This window comes from Cnephaeus nilssonii (genome assembly GCF_951640355.1).
Source record: "Cnephaeus nilssonii genome assembly, chromosome: 17".
NCBI lineage: Eukaryota > Metazoa > Chordata > Mammalia > Chiroptera > Vespertilionidae > Cnephaeus > Cnephaeus nilssonii.
This window is the reverse complement of record NC_137088.1, coordinates 45,704,654-45,728,087: the sequence shown is the minus strand read 5'-3', so window position 1 is coordinate 45,728,087 and position 23,434 is coordinate 45,704,654. Positions and strand designations below refer to the sequence as shown.

Genomic DNA, 23,434 nt, shown 5'->3' with positions numbered 1-23,434 from the left:
ACCTCGAGGTGGGAGGAAGTAAGAGCATTGAAAGTGGAAGAAACAGCTGCGCAAAGGCCCTGAGGCGGGAACTGAAAGCTAGGTGGTGTGAGGGGAGCCCAGTGGGGGAGGAAGAGGAGAGTAGAGCAACGTGACCTTGAAGAGGCACATAGGTAAAGGCCTCAGTCAGGAGCTTGGCCTTTATGGCAGATAAAGATCGTTGGAAGGGTTCTCCTCAGAGCAGTGCCCCAGCAAGGCCTGCCCTTCACAAAGTGACCTGCTTGAGGTCCAGGCAAGGCCCGTGTGGAAGATGCTGCGTGAGGTCTAAACCCAGGGTCTGCTTCATCGGCTGGAAACCATCAGACAAAGGTGAGGTCTGTCTCCATTAGGCAGCCTTACGTAACACACCTCCCCTGCGCCAAACCCCAAGCTGGTTGTGAAACGAGATGACTGGAGCGATCAGCATACATTACAAGAGTATTGTTGGGGCTCATTCCTTGTTAGACGAAGAGTAGCATCACTCATGGAAACACCTGTTTGGGTCACGGGACTCATCGCCTGCCAGTATCGGGGACTTGCCCACCAACCCCTTGTTTCTTTTTGCTGCTCTGGGTGACTCAGCTCGTGGCACCTTTACTCCCTCTGGAATCTCCACCTTGCCTTCCTCAGATTCTGAGGTGTCCTGCACCTCGGTGTATTGGCCCCCACTGACTCCTGCCCACCAGGGCCCGGGGTGCATGGCCGTGGCTGCCACTGAAGTTTGGGGCCATGTGTCTGAGCTCTTGATCCGCATTTCTGCCCACTCATGGGACATGCATGGGACTCCTTGGTAGGGACTTACTGACAAGAACTTGAGCTTACGGCCTTGAAGGTCTGACTATTCTTGTAATTGTCAAGGTGGACATTGCTCAAGATATTAAACAGAATTATATGAAGAAAAGGGTTCCATTGACAATAAATTCAGGACACCCTGTTTCAACACATTTTAGCAGCTTTTTAAAGTACAGGACTTCTCAGAACATTTAATATGCTCATGTGGATTATAAATCTCCAGAAAGGAGTGATGTGTATTTGTCCGTTTTTCAGGAGCTTCCTGTAGACGAGTGTTGAAGCACATGCCCCAGGAAATGCCCTCCATAGCCACCGAGTCGCAGGAGGAAGGCCCCCTCCGTGTTCAGCGTGGGTCAGGCCAGTGGCTGCCCTTCCTTCCAGGCTCCCGGCTCCTGAGGGGGCTGCCTCTCACTCTTCAGTTCCAACACCAGCCCCGCAGAGGATGAGGGAGGGTTTCAGCTTTGCCGGGCCGGCCAGCACAGCCTTGTCACCGGCCCTCCGTTGCCCATGGCTCCTGGAACCGGACGAAAGCTGCCCACGGCTCAGCTGCACGGAGACGTGTTGGCATGGACTCTGTTTAATTTGCTTTAAAAATAAAAAGCTTTTAGCACTTTTCCTTTTTAATTACTAGATAAGTGCATGTTTTTAAAAGAATCAAATACCAAAAGTGCATGCAGTAAAAAGTGGAAGTCCTTCTAGCCGTTGAGTTCCTTATTAAGGCTCTGCCCAGTTTGGCGGGGAGAAGGCTGGTCTGGAGTCAGCGACTAGGTTTGAATTCCAGCTCTGCCAGATGCTAGCTGTGTATCCTTGGGCACAAGCCTTGGTTTGCTCACCTGTGAAATGGAGGCACCACAGAAAGGGCTTTGGGGAGTAGTGAGTGAGATGAAGCATGAGAATTTTTGAAGCATAGGGTTTTTCTTCCAGAATCTAGCTACTTTTTAAAGCCCAATTCCGTGCAATGAGTGTGCTAATTACAGAATGGGGCCAATCTCTTCAGTCTGTTCATGTGACTTCTTTTTTTTTTAAGTCCTCAAGGGCAATATCTACATGCAGAAATCACTCTTCAGAGGTTTATTTTTCAAATTAATATTTAAATTATCGAATTCAATAATGCAAAAACAGATTCGTTTGGTCATCTTATAGGTTAGCTGATTTTTCACGCTGGGAAGGAAAATAAAACCTTTCCCAGGACCTTGACAAGGTGGTGATTGCCTTGGAAAATGTCATGCTTTTAAGTTCGGCTTATGAAAGTTCTTATTCTTTTTATAAGACTAGCTAGGATTGCCAGGTAAAATATGGGATGCCAAATTAAATTAGAATTATCTAAAGGTCAGATGTACTTAGTGCTCTGTATTTTTACTTGCTAAGTCTAGCAACCTTGCATCCAGTAAATGTAAATGATTACTTTTAAGAGCTTATGGGCCCATTTACAAAATTTTAAAACTTTTTTAATGTTTAAATTGTACCCTATTTTCTTGTAAAGTTCTTTAACTGTCTGAACTAACAAAAGCCATCTTTTTAATACTAAATAATTCTAATTTTAACAAATTGAACTTATAAAACACTGTTAACCTAACATTTTTAAAAATTTTTTATTGCTTGATTTTAGAGAGAAAGAGGAAAGGAGGGAGGAACGGGGAGAGAGGGAGAGAGAGAGAGAAACATGGATTTGTTGTTCCAGTTAATTATGCAGTCATTGGTTAAGGCCTGTATAAGCCTGGACCGTGGGTTGAACCTAAACCTTGGTATATTGGGTCAATGCTCTAACCAACTGAGCTACCAGGCCTCAACCTAAAATTTTTACAAATGTCCCAGAACTGCAACAAATTAAAGTCACAAATCTAAGTTGATGCCCACCCCCCAGCAATTGCACATTTTATGTTGGCATTACAAAATTGTCAATTTAATAGGCCAAAATGTTACAAGTTTATAAAATACTACATATATACAAATTCCTTCTCAAAAGACACACAAAAACCGTGTGCCTCACTTAATTCTTCCTCCAGCTGGGCGAGGCCATTTGCCAAGGCTGACAATCCCCACCCCACTGGCCAGAGCTTCACTGACCAGAGAGTCACCCGGGCCCCAGGTCTGGGCCGTAGATAACAGGGGATTCAGCTCACCAGGAGCTCAGGAAACCCTTACATCCTTCCATGTACTATTTGGGGCTATCTTCTTAGAATGCCTGGGTGTTCCTGGCCAGAGATTTTGGCCAGGATGTTGACTGGACGTATGTTGGCAATATGCACACATCCCCTGGGCTACGGCCACAGGTCCATCACTTCGAGAGGGGGTGGTCCAGAGATCCCAACGCTGGTTTCAAGTTATGCTCATCTGCCTTCTTCACAGAAGGAATTTCTTTGCCAAAGTCTGGAAATCTCACCTGGGTTTATAACTTGACTGAACTCTATATTTCTTATGATTTGCAGATCTTCGGATCTTCCTCCCCAAATCTCTAAGAATCAATTTACTTGAGCGGAAATCCTCCAATTCTTGCAAAACCGTCTTTCCCGGGGCCACATGACCCTCCCAGGTTTTAAGGTAACATCGGTTTGAAGCATGGATCCCTCCAGGGGCTTTAACTGGCTCTTCATCCTTAAAGCCCAAGGACATTTCTCTGACCCATGCTAGCAGGCCACGGATCACTCGCCCTGGCAGCACACTGCTGGCATTTGGTGTGTTCAAGTATACACAGGAAAACGGCCTCTAAAAATTATCTCATTCAAACTCGACTTGACCTTAATTACGCCCATCAGAGTGGCTGCAGAATCAGAGCCTGGGTGTGTCAAGGGACAGCTGGCTGCCAAATCCCGGTGATGGCGGAAAACAGCAGAATTTCCCCCTGCCCCTGCCTCACTGTCCTCCACAGAAGGCTCCGTCACCCCAGATGCCCTCGGGGGCGCACCACTTCTAAGTTTATCAGTTCTCAGGAAAAGGCACAAGGCCTTCTTGCGACCACAGGAGAGAGAACCAGATGCCACAGCTGGCTCCCCGATGGCAGAATTGTCTCCGGTGAAGATACAAGTGACCGCAGGCGATGGTGCCTCAATGAGGCAGGCCAATTTCCTCGCCAGAGTGACAGAAACAGGGGATCCTAAAAGATTAGCTCATTTCCTTCGTTTCCTTAGGGAATAAAACCCATGATCTTCAGTTCCTCAGAGAAGTGAAAGTAGCAGCCAGGAATCCAGTAATTCCTGTTGTCTGCAGGCTTTATAAGTCTGCTGAGTGTGAGGAGGTGGCCTGAAGACGGCTGGGACTCCACTCACCGCTGTCCTCGGGACACTGCAGTCCTCGACCCAGCCCAGAGCCCAGGAGCAGCGCCAGGATGTCTCAGCCGCTGGCTGCCCTGCTTCTCCTCCTCGCCATCAACGGCGCCCTTGCCCTCAAGATCTGCTCCTTCAACATCAGGTCCTTTGGGGAAAGCAAGAGGGAAAACCAGAAGGTCATGGATGTCATTGTGAAGGTGAGCCCCTTTCTGTGGGAAGGATCGCTGGACCCTGTCCACTGCTTTCAGACTTGAAGAGACTCAGACTTGAAGTTAGTTCCTTGGGCTAAGGTAGCAGCTGGCTTGAAATTTTATAACAATAACAACAGCAGTAATTATAATAGTCACTTCACTTCTCTGTGTCATTATCACCTCCCTATAGGACTGTGTTGTTGTTGTTTTAATTATTTATTAATGAGAGAGAGAGAGAGAGAGAGAGAGAGAGAGAGAGAGAGAGAGAGAAACATCTATTTGTTGTTTCACTCACTTATGCATTCATTGGTTGATTTTTGTATGTGCCCTGATCTGGGATTAAACCCACAACCTTGACATCAGGATGATGCTCTAACCAACTGAGCTATCCGGTCAGGGACATGTGGGACTGTTTTGAAGAGCATATTAGCTGATAAATATAAAGCTCCTAAAGCAATACTTGGCTCCCAGTAAGCTCAGGTAAGGGTGGGCTACTACTATAATTCTTATCACCATTTATCGAATGCGTGTCAGCACTCTAAGTACAAGATAGTTGGAGACCAGGTGTAAGCTGATGCAGTGTCCCCTGACTTGTTTCGATCTAACTTGTTTTGATGGCACATTCCTATTGTCAGCAGATGAGCAGAATAGAGAGACCTTTCATAGTTTATCAAAAGTCTGTAAATATTTACCGAGAACTTGGCCTCCTGCTTTATCTTAGAGATTAAGAACAGAGAGTACATTCCTCTTTGTTGATCTCCTATTCAATATTTGTGTATAAAAGGCATTAGTAGTCAATAAAAGTTGCTACAATCTCTCGAAGACTCGTAGACCTCCCGACCCCACTGTCCTGTCTTTCTTTCTTTTCTCAATTCCCACCTCCCTACCTCAGCCGGGTTCAACCTGTCAAGCTGGTCCCTGACACAAGATTTCATTTAATAACCCTTAGGAAGGAAGATACTTATCCCCCATGTAGAGATGATGAACAATGAAAGGTGAAGTAATATCGTACAGCTGTGGGCGGGTGGGGAGCTGGGGTGCCAGCCAGCCTGGTCTTTTAACCATCCCTGCAGCACAGATTTTTTATTGCTTTCTACCTTCCTTTCTTCCTTCCTTTTTTCCTTTTTTTTCTTTCTCTTTCTTCTTTTTTTCTCTCCTCTCCCCTTCTTCCTTTCCTCCTCTTTCCCTGCCCCCACCCCATCAACCTTTTCCCCACTCCCAATTCTAATCTTTTTCTCCACTTAGATAAGACTTTTCTTGGATAATATAATCAATGCCTGGGAACTCTGCCCACAATTCTCTGGAGTCAGTTGACTCTTTTTACCCTACAGGTTAATTAATTATTTTTTGGTTAATCCTCACCTGAGAATGAATATATATATATATATATTTCAGAGAAAGAGAGAGAGAGAGAGAGAGAGAGAGAGAGAGAGAGAGAGAGAGAGAAACATCAACGATGAGAGAGAATCATTGATTGGCTGCCTCCTACATGAGAGAGAATCATTGATTGGCTGCCTCCTACATGAGAGAGAATCATTGATTGAGCTCGCAACCCAGGGATGTGCCCTGACCAGGAATTGAACCTGGGATCCTTCAGTCCACAGGCCGACACTCTATCCATTGAGCCAATCTGGCTAGGGCTGAGGATATTTTTTCCCATTGCTTTTCAGAGAGAGTGGAAGTGAGGGAGGGATGGTTGCTGAAAACTTTCCCAGGACTCTGACTGGGTGTTATTACTTTAGAAAACTCCGGGGGCACCGTGCTGTAGTGGGAATGCCAGGAGCCTAGGTTCACATCCCACCTAGGTTCTGCTCCCTGAGCCTCCATGGCCTTTCAGGAACATGGGCCTTACACAACCTGGAGCGCAGTGTGGCTGAGCAAAGTCAAGGTGAGGAAGGCAACAGGGCAGGTGATCCCAAACGTGAGCTGCCACTCTGTCATTAGGCAAAGTGGATGACAGTGAGGACTGGCACACTCTGTTCTAGCTCAGATGGTCTTTTCAGACCTGCTCATCCTTGCCCTTTGGATGGTACCCAAGGCCTTGGGGATGTCGGTTTTTAGCCAGGACAGCCATGCCAAGCCTATGAGAACCGTGACTCCCTGGCTCAACTGGAAACTCCGACACGTGAGGAAACGATTTCCCCACTTCCTCGTGGGGAGGGGCCCATGGAGAGTGGGTACCTACTGAATTCCTGTCACCCTCCTCACTTATTCCACCCGGGAAATGTCACCACAGGCTTAAGAGGCTGACATTTTGTTCTTTGGTGATTCCATGGAGGGGGCCTACAGTCAGCATCTCCCTTAAGCCACTGTGTCCTAGAGGGCTGACTGATGGACAGCCCATCACACCAGACACCACGCATGTCTGAAGTCTTTGTCAAGCCCCTGACCTTCTCCATTATTGCAAAGCCTCCCTGGAAACAGAGGCCATCGGAAAACAGAGCCGCCCAGAGCACTTACCGTGAGACTCAGATCCCAGGCTCCTGGGATAGTAGTACGTACAGGGGCCCTTGTCTGGGCACCTCCTATAGGCCAGGAACTTTATATCTTATTTAATACTGTGACGTAGGTGGCATTGTCCTCACTTTATTACTGAGACTCAAAATGGTGAAGTGATTTATTCAGGCTTCCATAGCTAGTAAGGAGAAGAACCAGGTTCAAATCCAACCACATAAGTGGAAATGCCTTTTCCACTCTTCCATACTGGATTTATCACGTCCGAGATGAGCCCAGCTTCATCAGGCTATAGTTGTTATGGCCTTTGTTGGGGAGGTTGGGGAGTGAGGGAGGCCTGCCTTCTTCTTCTTGGGTTTGTTGGCCGGAACCACGGGCAATTCTCCAGATGCCAAATCCTGCCCGGGAAAGGCTCCCTCTGCCTGTGACTTCGTCCGTTTGTGTCCTTAAAGAGTCGAGCTTGTTCATCCAACAAATACTCATTGAAGGGAGGCCATGGGCCAGACGCTCTGAGACACTGGGAGTGAGACAGTGGATAATATAACCAATGCCTGGGAACTCTGCCCACAGAGCTTACAGCAGCCGATCACTTAATTTAGGAGTGCTGACTGTCCTGGGCCCTTAATATGCATCCAAGCTCAGCCTGACAAACCCTCTGATTAGTAGACTCCTTTTACAGATGAGCAACTGGAGTTCAGAGAGGTGAAGAGTGTTGCCCAAGGTCATGGAGCAGAAGTGAGGCCTGACTGACCCTGTCCGGGCTCTTCCCCACCCTGCTGGCTGCTCCCCGTTTAGGGGCATGAAAGAGGCTTTCATAGGCTGCCGTCTGCCCCAGGTTTTTCTAGAATTCTCCAGGCTGCCCCTTCCCCTCTTCCCAGGCTCACTCATGGCACCGCCGGCTGGGATTCCCTCACCACTAGCCATGCACTGCTCCTTCTCCCCTCCCCTCTGTGAACAGTCAGGGGAGTCTCACTGGGTGTTGGGGCTGGGAAGGCCTTCCGGGGACCCTCCTCCTCAGGTACTCCTCCTAAGGAAATGGAGCCAGGGGAAATATATTTCTCCTTGTCTGAAATATATTTTTCTGGCCTGAAGTTGGGGCAGAAAAAACTGTGTCATGAATGAATTTGAAAACTGAATAATGATTGTGGGGGAAACACAATGTAATACTAGGTTGGGGAAAAAAAAGATGGAAACTGTATGATAAATATTGCCATTGTTTGCTGAGCATCTGTTCTGTGCCGTGGACTGGACAGAATTTTATATCCACTATGTCACTGAATCCCTATGAGGGGGGATCATCCCAGTTCCCAGATAAAGAGGCTGGCATTCAGGGAGCTTACGTGGCTTGTTCAAGGTCACACAGCTGGTGAGTGATAGAGTCAAGACATGAATCCAAGGCACAGCCAGTGTGGCTCAGTGGTCGAGCATTGACTTATGAACCAAGAGGTCACGGTTTGATTTCTGGTCTGAGCACATGCCCGGGTTGTGGGCTGGATCCCAGTGTGGGGAATGCATGAGGCAGCCGGTGGATGAGTCTCTCTTATTATTGATGTTTCCATGTCTCTCTCCCTCTCTCTTCCTCTCTGAAATCAATAAAAATATATATTTTTTAAAAAAGACATGAACCCAAGGCCATCTGACTCAGAGTCCATACTTTGAACCCATGGGCTAGTCATTTTGCTGCCACTTTTGTAAATAGATAATATGGAGAAATCATGTGGGAAAGGAACTTCTCCTGCATTCTTTACCTCTAAGCTCCTTCTCACCTTTCAGGCCCTTCAAATGCCCTCTCCTCCTTGGAGCTTTCCTTGGTGTCTGGGCAGAAGGAATTAATTATTCCTCAACATTCCTACAGCTGGGACTTGTTTAGTCCAAATGTCATGTCCCTCGCATGTTAGCTAGTTGTTTCCTTTGTCCCTCTCACTGGACCATCCGTCTTTCAGGGCAGGGCTGTGTTTTAACAGGTTGGCATGGTGACCTTTACAGTCCACCGACTGGAGTTCAAATCCTGGCTGCACCACCTCTGCTGGCTGTGCCTTTCAGCTCGTCACTTGGGCCTCTGAGCTGGTTCCCTCCTGCACGTCAGTGAGGGAAAGTCATTCATAGAGTTGGTGAGGCTCAGCGTAGGCTCACAATAATGTCAGGTCTTATAGTTATTATCATTGTGGTTATACCTCAGTATCCAGCCTGGTACTTTTCATTTACTAAGGGTTTAATAAATATTGATTATTATTATAGTCATTATTCAAGCAAAGCCGAGAGGTGGGAGGTCGGGTGTGGATTTGGATTGCCTAGGTTCACATTCTGCCCCAGCCACTGGCTGGGTGACTCTCGATGCTTTCCTCACCTCTCCGGAGCCTCAGGCTCCTTGTCTTTAAAATGGACACAGTAACAGCACCTCCCTCAGGGAGCCCTTCATTTATTTTAGGCAAGAATTTAATTAATTTAACAATGCACCCAATTTGATACTTAAAACATAGTAAGTACCCCTCAAAAGGTTTTTTATTATTTGTAGTAAGTGCCCTCAACCCCTTGGGAATTCTCTCTCTGCAGATCATCAAACGCTGTGACATCATACTCCTGATGGAAATCAAGGACAGCACCAACAAGATCTGTCCCACACTGATGGAGAGGCTGAATGGGTAAAGATGGGGCCCCAGACCTTCTGTGGGTTCAAGGTCAAGTGCAAGGGCACCTGAAAAGCCCCAGGGAACTGACTTATGAGAGCAAGCACTCACTCTGACCACCAGTACACGTGGCCAACATGGCCTGGGCTTCCAACTCTGTTAGCCACAGTTCTAAGAACCTTCAATCAGCTAGCTTTAATATGATAAAACAAAATAAGGGAAACAGATGAGGAGCCAGGACAGAGAGGGAAATAAAAAAAACAGACAAGAGGCTGAGCTGAGAAGTGCTATTCTAAAGAAAGATCAGGTGTCAGTAGGAAATATGAAATGACCACAGACTGGGATGTTATGCAGCCATTATAAATCATGTTAATTGCAGAACAGGTTAGATCTAACCTGGCCAGCATGGAAAGATGGCTGCAATTGAACAGAACAAGTTCAGAATTGTAGGTAGAGCAACCCAGTTTATTAATCATATCACATTATAGAGGAATAAGAGTATGTTTGAGTTTGCATGGGCATAGAAGAAAGACTGGAAGGATATGCTCCAAACTGCTACTAGTGGTTACTGTAGGGTCTAACTTGGCCCCTAAAGGTCCCCTCTGGTTTCTTCCAACTGAACCTGAGACCATGCCTGGGGCTAGTCATGCCCTAGATTTCTCTGCGGCCAGAGGGAGTAACATCGGGTCAGGCTCTGCCAGGGTGGAGTGATCAGCAGGTTTGGCAAACACACTGAGAGTCGGGTTTCTCCGGGAAGGTGAGGGTTAGGGTCAATGGGACTTCATGGCTGTATCCCTAGTTCCCAGAACATAAACAACAGCTGGTTTGAAATTATAGTTCTGGGCTTGTTAGAAAATGCCTGGGGGTTTTCAGAGCAGGAAAGAATTTCCAATGAAAATGTGACTAAGAATCCTGCATATGATAAATGCTCAGGAGTGGTGCGTGGGTAGGTGACCAGAAAAGGTTGCTCCAACGAGGAGTATGAGCTGCAGCCCCAGCCAAGGCGCAGAGTGGGGTTTGGGCTGATTCTGGCCGGAAGCTTCTATGGTCTCAATGGTCTCTTACAGGTACAGGCCAAAACATATAGATTCCGGAGTAGGATCTGGGTTCAAATCCCAGCTTTGTGCTTACAAACTATAAAAATGGGGTAACAGTAGTATCCACCTATAAGGACTAGAAATAAAGATCCTGGCAGATGTTACATTTCCAGCCAATGATGGCCCTTCTTATTAGACTCTCCATGATGCCACTGGAGATATGGAGGCAGATTGGAGAGAGGGGAATCTCTGCAATAGGGAAATGTTTTTCTTTTTTAAGATTCAATGTAAAATCTTTGTTTTCTAGAAATTCAAGAGCCACAACATACAACTGTGTGATTAGCTCTCGGCTCGGAAGAAATACATACAAAGAACAGTATGCCTTTATCTACAAGTAAGTATCATCTATGCTTCCTGGAACATGGTTCATGTATAAACGATGGCTATGAATTTAATCAAAATGCATATCTTTTCTTCAAAATGAAATTTTGATCTCTAACCAGTTCTCAATATCATTAAAAGTAATTGCCGTCAAAATTGGGACTGGTGCAAAGTATTAACTCTTCAAACTAGAAAACACGAGCAGCTTCCTAACACCTAATGTGTTGGTTAACTCAGTGCTTGCCTGGTCAAGGGGTTCAGGGTTTCTTTCTTCTTCGTAATCAAGTCCTGGTCCAGGGATGGAAACCTGAGTTGCCCAGCACAGCTGACTCCAGAACTTCATATTCTCACCTTCTTCCTACTAGTAATTTGTTTTAAGTCTGAACATTAACTGTGGGTGCCCCAGATACATAGTCTTGCTCAGCTCTTTGCCTCCCAAAGGACCCTGGCCATTGAGAAGAGTTGACTGAGCCTTGTTCTCAAGGTAAAGATCCTTTCCAGCTCTCGAGCCCACTTGGGAGGCTAACGAAGCTATGGGAACCTACATAATTACTTCTTGAAAGAAGTAAGAAGACAGCTGACTCGGCTGGGTGGACTTCTTTTTTCTCCTCTAGGGAAAAGCTAGTGACCGTGAAGAAAAAATACCTCTACCATGACCTTCAGGATGGAGACACAGATGTATTTTCCAGGGAACCTTTTGTGGTCTGGTTCCAGTCACCCCAAACCGGTGAGACCCACACACCTCTCTTGCCCATGATCTCCCCAGAGCAAATGGGCAACAGCCCTAAAGTGTGAGCTGTGACCCTGGAGTTTATGCAGCATCTTTAGGGAGGTTTTAGGCTTGATGGAGAAGGCCATTAAGATCTTTAATACCTGACGCTAGCCAGTTTGGCTCAGTGGATAGAGCATTGGCCTACAAACTGAAGGGTCCCGGGTTCAATTCCGGTTAAGGGCACATGCCAGGGTTGTTGTCTCAATCCCCAATAGGGGGCGTGCAGGAGGCCACCGATCAATGATTCTCTGTCATCGTTGATGTTTATATCTCTCTTTGCCTCTCCCTTTCTCTCTGAAATCAATCAATCTATCTATCTATCTATCTATCTATCTATGAACTTGTAATGACTGTAGAAGATGCAGTATAGTTTGATGGCACCAGGCTGGCATCTCAGAATGCCATGACTCAAGACCTCCCCAGCCTGGAGCCCCACCTTCTGGAATCAATGATAACTCCACTGTCTTTGGAGCATTTAGGCTGACAGGAATTATTTACCTTAATTCCTCAGTCCCAATCAAGTACAACCATTTCTTCATTTAAAAAAATCCCAGTGTTGGCCAGCAAAGTTGAACTCTTCAACCTAGGGTCTCCCTCTAGTAACTGCATAGAAGTCCCCTCCACAGAAATCCAAATGATTGCACCCTGAACTTGAACAACAATAGTACTTGTATTAGCCACCAACAATTGTTGATCACTGATTAGTGCCAGGCTCCTAGACTCCTTGAAACAAACAAAGATTGTCTCCACTTCAAAAAGATGGAGTCACTAAGCCAAGTTCACCCAGCACCTATTGAAGTAGATGAGTCAGGAGGATTGTGACCCAAGCCACCATCTCAGGAGCCCCACTGTGTGACACTCAAGTGAAGTCAAGAATAAATTTGGTTTGCCATTTGGAGGTGCAGAGAAGCAAATATATTTTCAGTACCTATATGTGCCAGGCACTGTCCCAGGCGCCAGACAAGATAGACAAGGTCCCTGCTCTCGTGAAGTTATATTTTAGTAGGGGAGACAGATAATAACCAAACAAGTACATGCAGAGCTGTAAGTGTGTACACTTATACCTACAAATATAAACCCCCTGAACTAGTTCTGCCCTGGGTCAATGACCTCAGAGGCAGAGTGCTGACAAACATAGGAGAATGGGGAGGGAATTCCCAGGAAGGAGAGAGAAGGAAGTGGGGCTATTGAGGGCAAGAAGTGCCCTTCAGAGAGCACGTACAATAATCCTTTCTCACGCACACGATTCACATTTAGCTGAACAGAGCAGTGTTCAGAGCACCCCCCTGCCCCCCTTGCTGACTATATTTTCTCCCAGTGAGTCCTTTGTGAATTGCTAACAAACCTGTCTTATTGAGCTTCCAACTTCCACTCTTCTCTTCCCCTTTCTCCCTCCTTGGGATGGCACCTCAGCCATGTCCTGTTTAGTTTTCTCTCTTGTTTGAGAAAAGCTCCTTATGTCCTCTCTATCTGGGGTTTAAGGTGCAGGAGTTAGCTGTTCATATATCTTTTAATTCATTCATTCAGTCAGTCAGCCAGTCAGTCCATCAGCAAACATTTTGAGCACCTCCAACGTGCCAGGCACGGTGCTAGATACTGGAGCCAAGCGGGTGAGTGGGACAGATGAGCCTGCCCTCACAGCCCTGGTTCCAGTGGCCAAACATGGAAGTAAAGCAAGGAAGTTCAGAGCATGAGGCAAGTGAGCGAGATGTATTGCCTAGCAGCGTGAGGGCCCACCTTCGATGGGGTGGGGACCAGGGAAGGCCCCTGGGAGTGACATTAGGCTGTGACCTGCAGAAATCAGTCAGAGGGGACTGGCAGATTGTAGAGGGAGGGCAGAGTGAGCACACATGCTCAGAGGTGGGGAAGGGCTTGGGGTGCACAGGGGGGCCACAAAGAGGATGGGGGGCAGTGGAGGTGTGAGGAGGAGAGTGGGAGATGAGGCTGCTGGATCTGTGTCCTGGAGGCAGGCTCCAGGTCCTGGCTCCCCACTGTGTGACCCCCCAACAGCACCCAGCTCCCAGGCAGGAGCGGGGGCCCAGGCACGGAATGAGGGGAAGCCGGAGGACTAGGCGAGGAGGCGTCCGGAGCACAACAGCGCTATGAGCGAGTGGGCCAGGCAGGTTCCGCGGCCGCCCGCATCCCTCCCTCGGGCCTCTCAGTGCCTCCTGGTGGGGGCCGGTTTTCAGACACTTCCCAAACATCCACTTTATTTTTTAAATAACATTTTTGTTTTTTTTGTGTTTTTTTTTTCCTGAACTGACATGCTTTGATTTTTTTTCATTAGAAAAAAACTTCTTAGTACAAAAGCCAGCCTTATTATTTTTTAAAAACAGAAAATACAGTTTTTTTTTAAAAAATGGGAAAGTAGAAACACCCGCAGTGCCAGCAAGGAACACGGCCTCCCAGCTTCTTCTTAGCCGTGCAGGGCGAGTGGGAGAAAAGAGGCTCTCGTGTCCGGAAAACAGCCGCCTCGTGATCCTAAGATCCTGCACCTCCCAGCCGCGGGCTGGACCCCCTGGAAGTGGGGGCCCAGTGGCAGGGTGCGTGCCTCCTGGGAGGACAGCCGCTTCCCTCAGCCCTGCCCTGGGACCTGGCAGGGGAAGTGCGTGACCTCCGCCTCCTTCCTGCTCCCCAGCTGTCAAGGACTTCGTGATTGTCCCCCTGCACACCACCCCCGAGGCGTCCGTTAAAGAGATCGACGAGCTGGCTGATGTCTACAAGGATGTGAAAGGCCGGTGGAAGGCAGAGGTGACGACCCGCCCTGTTTGCTGGATTGGGGCGGGATGAGTGACGCCCCGGGAGGGTGAGGGGCTCAGAGCCTGTGCAGACCACCCCTCCGGGGCCTCCCGGTGGGCCCTTCCTCAGCCCTGGATGTCCTGCTTGCTCAGTCTGCCTGGGCACCCCGCGTGGGCCTTGGGGCTCACACCTGCTCCCCGCACAAAGGCTGCGGACGCTCAGGGAAGGACCGGCTGGTGCCGGGCCCTGTGCGGCGGCTGGACAGGGACGAGTGAATTGCATCCTCCCAGTGACCCCACAAGGTCGCTACTCTTACCACCCTCACTTTGCAGGCGAGAACAGTGACACACAGAGGCCGGCAGTCTCCCAGGTGCCAGTGACAGAATCTCAAACTGGCAGAAGCCAGTTTCTTGGTTCTTGTACCTAAGATGTCCAGGAGTGGCTCAGGCACAGCTGGTCCAGGGCTCCGGCAGAGAAACCAGGGCTTGGCTTGTCTCTGTCCACCCTTGGCCCCCCTTTCCTCTGGGGAGTGGGGGGGCGGGCTCCAGGCTCAGGATGGCTCCCCTCTGGACGGCAAAACGGCCACCAGCAGCTTCTAGACCAAATGACAAATTCCCTCTCCCACAATGCAGCAAATACCCTGGGAGGGAGTCTTATTGGCTCTGATTGGGTCACATGCCCACCCCTGCACCCATCACTGTGACCAGGGGGCTGAGAGGCTCTGACCGGCCAAATCTGTGTCAGCTCCACCCCGACCTCATGGACTGAGGGGAGGGGGGCTGCCATTCTCATAGCAGGACAATACATCCACCATCCCGTTGGCCTCCATGATTTCCTCAGCTGGAAAACAGGGACGCCACCACCTGTGGCTGTGAGGTCTGCGGGAGAGCTTGGCAGCCACGGACGTGCTCAGGGGGCTCTTCTGCACTCTCCTTTCCTCCTGTCGGGATGTGACTCTGTTGGTCTCGTCCTCCTCCTCAGCTCCACGGCTGGAAGTGCAAACGAGTCAGGTGTGGCCCAGAGCTGGGGCATGGAGAACTCGGGGGTGCCTTTCATTGCTTCCTTGTCAAGAGCAGGTCAAGAGAAAGACTCCCTCATTCAACAAGAACTTATTGAGCATCTGTTAAGTGCTGGGTACTGGGGAGGTATCACTGGCCCAAAAATGAACAAGAGGAGAAATCCGTGCCGAAAAAGCCTTCCGTGAGGCAGACTGGGGGTCAGCTCTTGGTTTCACCCCTTGGACCCCCCAGCGGAGTGGTGTAGAGCAGGCCCTCTATCCTGTTTCCACGGGCGCTGAAGGTCCTTCCACCTCCGAGTGTTTGTGAGATTGAAATGAAACTTTATGAAGCACTTAATGCTGGATTTGGCGCACAGAGCGTGCTCCGTGAATCGTGCCTTTATTAATAGAAGCTGGTAGTCACTAGGGTTAAGGATGACATCCTGCCCTCAACTGTGCCCATCAGTCACAGGGAAAACCAGGACAGAGGTCAAAATAAAACGTTTTTGAAGAAAACTCCAAAGTCAGCAACAGCCCCAAACAATAGCACAGACAAGGAAATCTGCACTTCCTCAGGATTGGGGAATATTGAAATTCTGTCCCAAGAGCCCTCCACGGAAAAACACATCCAAGATAGGATGCTTCTGTTGGTGACCTAAGGTTCTTCTCACTTCCTCCATAGACAAGATTTCCACAGGAATACATTTCCAACTTCAGGACAATGGGAGGGAGAGAGCTGTGCCCAGGCTGTCAAATACACCACCCACCTTCATTTTTCCTGCTTGGAAACAAAAGGTGTTGCTTCATTCATATGTTTGAGCCAGAGAGAAAAGATGCGAGGGAATCCATTAGCAGCCTTCTCTCATCCCCACCTAGCCCTGCATGAATTAGAGACGTGGTGACTAAGAGCAGGAGGGAGCAGCTGCAGCAGACACCCCCTCCCTGTAAAGAACACCCTCCCTTGTACACACCTGCCTGTCAAATACTCATCAAAAGTGTGACTCAACTTCATTTATATATATGTTTTGAATGACAATTCATTATTTATGATCTCATGGGGATCAGGGACCCAGCAGCAGCCTGGCTCAGTGGTTCTGGCTCCTGCTCTCTCTGGGGCGGCACAGTCAGACATCAGCTGGGATTTCAGTCTCTGAAGGCGGGGTCAGGGCTGGACGAGTCCCTCCACGCTGGCTCACTTGCATGGTTAGCAGATGGGTGCTGCCTGGAGGCCTCCTCCCTCTCCCTGTGGGTCTCTCCATGTAGATTGGGCTTCCTCACATAATGGTGTCTGGATTCCAAAGATGGACATCCTGGGGCTCCACACCTCTCCCCTCTAACTCTGGAAGTAGCTTGCTCCCTCCTCCCTCTGTACAGTCCCCTCTGTGACTTGGCTTTAAACTGTGGCCTCTTCTTGTAAAAAGCAAAAAGAACTAAGGAAGACCCTGTGTTCGTTTGCCAGGGCCGCCATAGCCAAGTGCCAAGGACTGGGTGGCTTAAACAACACCAATAAGTCAGGGAGGCTAGAGGATCGAGATCAAGGTGTGAGCAGGTTGGTTCCTCCCGAGGCCTCTCCCTTTCTAATCTTCTCTTTCTGTGAGGATACCAGTCATACTGGATTAGGGTCCACCCATATAATCTCATTTTAACTTAATTACCGCTTTAAAGGTCCTTCTCTCCAAATAGGTCACATTCTAAGATACTGGGCTTAGGACTTCAATACACGAATTTGGGAGAGACACAATTTATCCCGTCATTTCCTGAGCATGGAGGACGGAGTCATTGCCGGCAGTGCTGAGTGATGGAGTTTGGCAACAAAGCCCAATCCGGCGACTGATGCTCCACATCATGTCTTTCAGAATTTCATCTTCATGGGCGACTTCAATGCCGGCTGCAACTATGTCCCCAAGAAGGCCTGGAGCAGCATCCGCCTGAGGACCGACCCCGAGTTCATTTGGCTGATCGGGGACCAAGAGGACACTACTGTCAAGACGACCACCAACTGTGCATATGACAGGTGGGAGCCAGCTGCCGCACCCGCTGGCCCAGACGGTGCTTCCTATGCATTAGGAGAGGCGCCCCCTCTGGTCAGAGGAGGCATTTGGCTCGGAGAGCAGAGTCCCATTTCAGGCCTCTCCGCCTAGAGCTTTGCACAGCCTACAAACTGCAGGAACTGGGCACCCTAGTTCGGCAGTGGCAGGCATGGGCTTCGGTCTCAGACTGGCCTGGGTTCAAACCCTCACTCTACCACTTAATATGCCCGTGACTAAGAGACTTGTGCCTTTGTTTTCTCACCTGCAAATGGAGATTAGAATAGTACCTCATGCATGGACACAGGATGAGAATTAAGTGAAGTGGCATATGTAAATCTTATAACACAAAGCCTGCCATATAAGCGCTCAGTGCATTCGTTGCTGTTAATTATTCCATCACAAAGACATGTCACAGTTTACTCATCCAGTCCCTTATCATTAGGCATTAGGATTGGGCATTAGGTTATACTATTCAGGGTCAGTTATTTAAACATTTCTGCTTCTATACGTACTTTACGCATATAGTTATGATTTCCTTAAGGTGGAACTCTAAAACGTGAAAGCAGTTAGAGCAAGGAAGTATTTACACTTCTAAAGCTTTTGCTGCACACCCCTAAATGAAAACACACACATTCAAATAACTGCAGGCCCTTGTATGTGTAAAATCTCCCTGGGGATGTTCCATCAGCTTTCACCTTTGCTCCCTAAGGCGGAGGGAGGCGGTGAGAATGCCTGAAGCCTGTGAATGCTCATGACCTGGCCTCCCATGGCAGAGACGGCAGGCAGGGAATCCCCTGGGAGCCCTGGCCCCACGCTGGCTTCCGTTCCCAGGGCTTAGCCGGCCACGGAGAAAGCATGCGATGGCCATCTGCGAGTCCACGGTTGTTCTCACTTCTCTCGTTTTGAGGTCTGGCTTTCGTTTTCACCCCATGACCTCCTTTGTTCCTCTTGGAGCTCTCAGGGCTGGTGTGTCCAGTGCAGAAGTCGTCACCCCAGCCCTGGCAGGTGGAAGCAGCCCTCGCAGGGGGTGGGATGGGGGGGGGGAGCAGAGTCAAGGTGGGAGGCCCTGGGAGACTGAGCTCCCTGCACCTCCCTCCGTTTTGAGGGGCTGCCAGCAGGGGACATGCCAGTTGTGTGGCCTTGGGCACATCAAGTCCATTCTGTGGCCCCATTCTTCTCCCAGCAAACGCGAGGGAGGTGATGGGAAATGTTGAAGCAGAACAGTGAATCCCAGGGAGAGAAGGTCACAGCAGATTAGGTGGGGTGGGGAACAGGTTAAAACGGTGTTCCCTGGGACCCCAGGTTACACACATGAATGCCAAAGGATGGCAGATGACATGTGATACTTCCCTTTTTATTAAATTTATTGGGGTGACACTGGTTAATCAAAGTATGGAGGTTTCAGGTGCACACCATCTGTATACTGTATTGTATGTTCACCACCCCCCGTCAAATCTATGTTTTCCTTAACAGCATGTATCTTTTGTGGTTTTTAAAAAGGCATATAAATGTGGGGTATTTTTGGACTTAATGCGAGTCTTTGTTCTGTGTTCAAATATCTTTTGAACACCTCCCAGGCGCTGGGCCAGCCTCGGAAGAGCTTAGCAGGGTCAGCCGGCCCACCTGTGTACGTACCTACGCGTAGAAGTCAGAAATGGGGGAGCCTTCACTATGTCCTTTTTGACTCTCCGGGTTGGGAAGGATGGCTTTAAGAAATCTCCAGCTGCACGTGAAGAGTTTACTTGTGGGTGGAGTTCAGAGTTAACCAGGTGGTGGCGTTCGCCAACACAGGACACCCGTCAGCCCTTCGGAGTCAGGGAGCGCTCGGTGGACGGTCACGAACCAGCAGCTGGACTCCTCTTGTCAGGCTTTAGTCAGTCTGTCTGGGCCACACAGACCCCAACTGCATCCCCCCCCCCCCACTTGGTATCCATTAGCATCCATGTTTCCAAAACTCAGTTAACTATCATGTACCCATTGGGTTTTCTCCATATTTGTCTTTAAATACATTCGTTTCTTACTGAAAAAAAAAAAAAAAAAACACAACTAATTTTAAAGGAAATGTCGTAATACCAAGGCAAGAAACCAGCATCATTTGCCATAAGTCGAAAATAACTGTACAAATAATTCCAGTGAAAACCGAACCATGCAAATTCTGACTTAATTCTCTTGCCTCTTTACTGCGTGCAGCCTGCTCTCTCTTGGTCAACATGGAAGCTTAGGGCACATTAAAGACACGCCGGCACCTCTCTCCATCATCAAATCAGGGAAAGTGAGAAATAACGGCGAAGGAAATGACAATCTTAGAATGCACGGTACTGCTATGTAGTGTCCATGTATCACATGAAGTCTTCTCTCCCACCACCAGGGCTACCTGTCCACACAGGGAGACGCTGTCCTGGTGCCCACAGGGCCCAGAGGAGCTAATCCTCTTTCCCAATCTTGGGCACTATCCTGAGGGTCCCAGGCTAAGCCCAGGGGTGGACTTTGAGCACCGCATGACAGGTCCAGGCTGCTCAGTCAACTGCAGATGTCAAACATGGACCTTGGTTTGATCTCAGAAATCAGCGGTGGGTCAACAAGACTGTCTTCCCTCCTCTTCTGTAGGATTGTGCTGAGAGGACGAGAGATCGTCAACTCCGTGGTGCCCAAGTCCAGCAGCATCTTTGACTTCCAGAAAGCGTATGGGTTGACTGAAGAGGAGGTATGGCCGCCCCTTGTCTTTCGAAGCCACTGTCCTGGGCAGATGGGTTGGTGTCATCATTGAGGCCACTACTAGAGACCTAACCTTGGGCCATTGGGCCTTGAGTCTCAATGCCTATGGCTCTGTGATTTGAGGACCTGCCTAGGCTTCTAATTCAGCTGGTCCAGGGGCGATGCTCACCAGGGTGTGTTCTGTTGGGTGACTCTGGGCATTCCATCTTCTCTCCTGAAGCCTGAATTTGCTCATCACGAACGTAAGAGTGCCTCCTCATTCTCAAGTGTGTCTCCCTTTCATCCTCACAGGCCCTGGAGGTCAGTGACCACTTTCCAGTTGAATTCAAACTACAATTTTCAAAGGTCTCCACCAGCAGGAAAAGATCTTTCTCTTCAGGGAGGAGAAGCAGGGCCCGCCGCTCCTAGGTGCAAGGGCACCGTTTTATTAACCATTTCCTGCCTCTAAATAAACAGCTCTAACAGCACGATCTGCTCCCTGCAGCCAGGAAACAAGATTGGCCCCGCTGCCCTCATTTTTCAACTTGGATTTAATCCAACTTGACCCGAATTGGGAGGAGACGCTTCCATTATCCCCCGTGGCTGGTACCTCCCCTGAATTGTCCCGGAGGAAACAGGGCGTTTGCAGCCAAAAGGAGGGTTTTCCCACCCTGAACCCGAGCCCTGCTGCCAGCACGGCCGCTGCCCAGCCTGGCCCCGGAGAAGCTGCCGCAGGGGGAAGAACATCCGTCTTCAGTCTCACGAGGAACCCTGTGCCACCAGAAATGACCAGAAATGCCTAGGCCCCAACTGCACCCCATGATTCGGGCAATTCGCTGTTTGGGGAATCTGGCCCCCTTGTCTGAGGTCGGGCCACCATCACATCTCACAGGGATGAGGGAGGAAGGCTTCTCCCACCTGACCTTCCTGCCTCTGAATTGTCCTCCAACTCAGCCAGCCCAGTGACCACCAGTGTCCTCCTTTGAAATCTCATTCTGACCACAGGCCACCCTCGTTCTCTCCCCCCGCCCCTTAGAAATCCCACCACCATTTGGAGAGAGCCCAGAGGTGTTGGACACCGCGAAGGTCCCTATATCGGGGGTGTCATGTCAGACTCCCCTTCGTCCCACCTGGCACGTTGCGCCCAGCAGGGCCACTTTTCCCTGTGCCCACGTGCCCTGTCCCATCCCAGAGCCGGGGCGAGGGGCCGGCCCCATGTCTGCTGCATCCCTCTGTCACATTCACCACATTGCATTTGTCACCAAGGCCACTACTGGGGCTCCTTGGGGACCCAGTGGATCACAGGCCCAGGTGATGGGCAGAGAGCGAGGATTTTATCCTATTTCTCGAACCAAAGAGCTGCAGAAGGCCCCGCGGCAGGGCACACGCTACCTGCATCCTGAACGGTGGCCGCTCTGGTTGGTTTTGCTGTTTTTCCTTACATCGCTTCCTTGTTCAAGCAGCACATGAACATGACGAACTACACGAGCAGCACCAGAGAAAAAGCAGGGACAGAGGATGCCGCCCCCATCGCTCCATCCCCCCTTCCTGTCTCAGAAGCAACCCCTCTTCCCAGCTATGCCTTCCTCCAGCCTGTACACCAATGAGCACATGTGTAACCTTGGAAAATACAGAGGAAAGCACACTATCGGCATGCTCCCACTCTTTGCTTACTTCCCTTAACATATTAGGGCGATGAGGCTTTTCATATAAGAAAACTGACCACAAGCTTGATTTTTGAAATTTGGTAACATCCGAGGGAATAGAATCAAAAGGCCCTGCTTAAGCGGGGAAAACCATTTCTCCAAACATGCCACTAACCTCAGAGGTCTCGCTGGCGCGGGCAGGGGAGGTGGCGAGGCTGTCAGGCTTCCGTCGCCCCCTCTTCTGAGAAGGGCCGCCCCAGAAAACGTCCAGTCCAAACGGTCAAGCCGGCACTTCACAAATGAACTTATGTCGCAGGAGAGAGCGTCCTTGTGCCCACGGGCCAGCGTCGTGGCTGGGACGGGAGTCCTGTGCTGGTGTGTGTGTGTGTGGGGGGGGGGGGCAGGAGAAGTGGACCAGACCCTAAGAGAGGGTGCCCGAGGCCCTGACCTGGCCCCACCACCCTGAGGCCTCCTTGGTGACGAGCCATCCCTCTGTCCCTGCACAGAGGAGGTTACAGGAGCCACGGCATCTGCCAGCTCTCAGTCCGGGCAAACTGCTGGGCACGGGGGCAGGGGGCAGGGGGCAGAGGGGAGGCACAGAGTGGGGCTTCTCACTGGCCACAGCCTGAAGCAGCTGCAGACTCCCCTCACCTGCCCTGTTGCCCTGGGTCACCTGCCTGGACGGGTTCCCATGGCCCTTCGGGGAGCACGCCTGGTCCTAGGCACTCTCTCAGCGTCAGCTTTGCTCAGAGGGTTTGAAACTGCGCACCTGTTGCCACGGGAACCCCCCGCCCCGCCCCGAGCCTGTCTCTGGAGGCCTGCACCTGCCCAGGAGCCTTAACAAGCCCCCGTGGCTGCAGGCCAGACTTCTCTTTCGTGAGTTGTTTACCGAGGACCAGATTTTAAACTCACTCTCCGAGCGAGAAGAGGCACAGCATGAGGGCCAGCTCACTTTGGAGCCACCCTGGCCGTGGGACATCGAGCAGGTCACTTACCTTCCATTTCCTTAGCGCCCGATGGGGTTAATGCGAGCGTCAGCCTCCCATGTGACGATTAAGTAAGATAATGCCGGTAAAACGCCAGGCGCCTGACACCAGGTCAGCCCTCCACAGGTGGAGGCTGGTTTTCATGAACAGGACTTGCTCCGTGGAAGGGTGGGCCACTTTAAGTTTGGAGGCATGTGGCTCTCGAGAGTTTAATGATTGGGAATGAGTTTTCACCATCCACTTCTTCATTCAGCTCAGCAAGTATTTGGGCAAGTGAGCCCCGAGAAATGGAGACGCCCCCACTTCCAGTCCTGTTATTTTCTCTTCCTCATCAGCACCCCTTTCCTGCCTCCCCCCTCCCTTCATCCTGTCCCTGTGTGTTTGCGGGGGGGGGGGGGGGTGTGGGAGGGCGGGGTGAAGGAGCGGCTCCAAGCCAGCAGCTCCTGTCCCTGGGGTTGGAGCGGAAAGTAAAGGCAGCTCCACACCGGGAGAGAAAGGGCCAACCGCATCCCTCTCCCCAGCCAGGTGGGCGTGTGGGAGGGCAGAGCCATGAGGGGGGTCACACCTGCATCGCTGCCACGTGTCCCCATCAGAGCTTCCACCCAGGTGGCCCTGAAGGCGGAGGTCACAGACTCTCAGCCACAGTCACATCTTGAAGGAGAGTGGGTTACCCGAGCCTCAGGCCCCGGGCCCCAGCAGCTCCACGCCTTAGAATTCAGAGAAGCTACTGAAATGAAGTGACACTAAGGGAATTTCAAGGAAACAAGGACGTGTGTACACACACACACACACACACACGCATGT

At 50.0% G+C, this 23,434-nt stretch overlaps 1 protein-coding gene across 1 annotated transcript; it reads left to right on the top strand.

Annotated features, from left to right (window-relative positions):
• The first annotated feature begins 3,748 nt into the window (after positions 1-3,748).
• Positions 3,749-21,617, top strand: DNASE1L3 (deoxyribonuclease 1L3). Its single transcript, XM_079794620.1, has 8 exons — positions 3,749-4,273; positions 9,275-9,363; positions 10,693-10,779; positions 11,381-11,493; positions 14,177-14,289; positions 17,131-17,288; positions 19,912-20,008; positions 20,311-21,617. Exons 1-8 carry the CDS (start codon positions 4,136-4,138, stop codon positions 20,425-20,427), a joined length of 912 nt encoding a protein of 303 aa, XP_079650746.1. The 5' UTR covers positions 3,749-4,135; the 3' UTR covers positions 20,428-21,617.
• Positions 21,618-23,434: the final 1,817 nt, after the last annotated feature.

What these genes read in the sequence shown, in the direction of transcription:
- DNASE1L3 (XM_079794620.1), top strand. Translation starts at nt 4,136, where the DNA reads ATGTCTCAGCCGCTGGCTGCCCTGCTTCTCCTCCTCGCCATCAACGGC. An exon ending in CAGTATGCCTTTATCTACAA is followed by an intron (nt 10,780 to 11,380) that starts GTAAGTATCATC and finishes TTTCTCCTCTAG; the next exon opens with GGAAAAGCTAGTGACCGTGA. An exon ending in ACCAACTGTGCATATGACAG is followed by an intron (nt 17,289 to 19,911) that starts GTGGGAGCCAGC and finishes CCTCTTCTGTAG; the next exon opens with GATTGTGCTGAGAGGACGAG.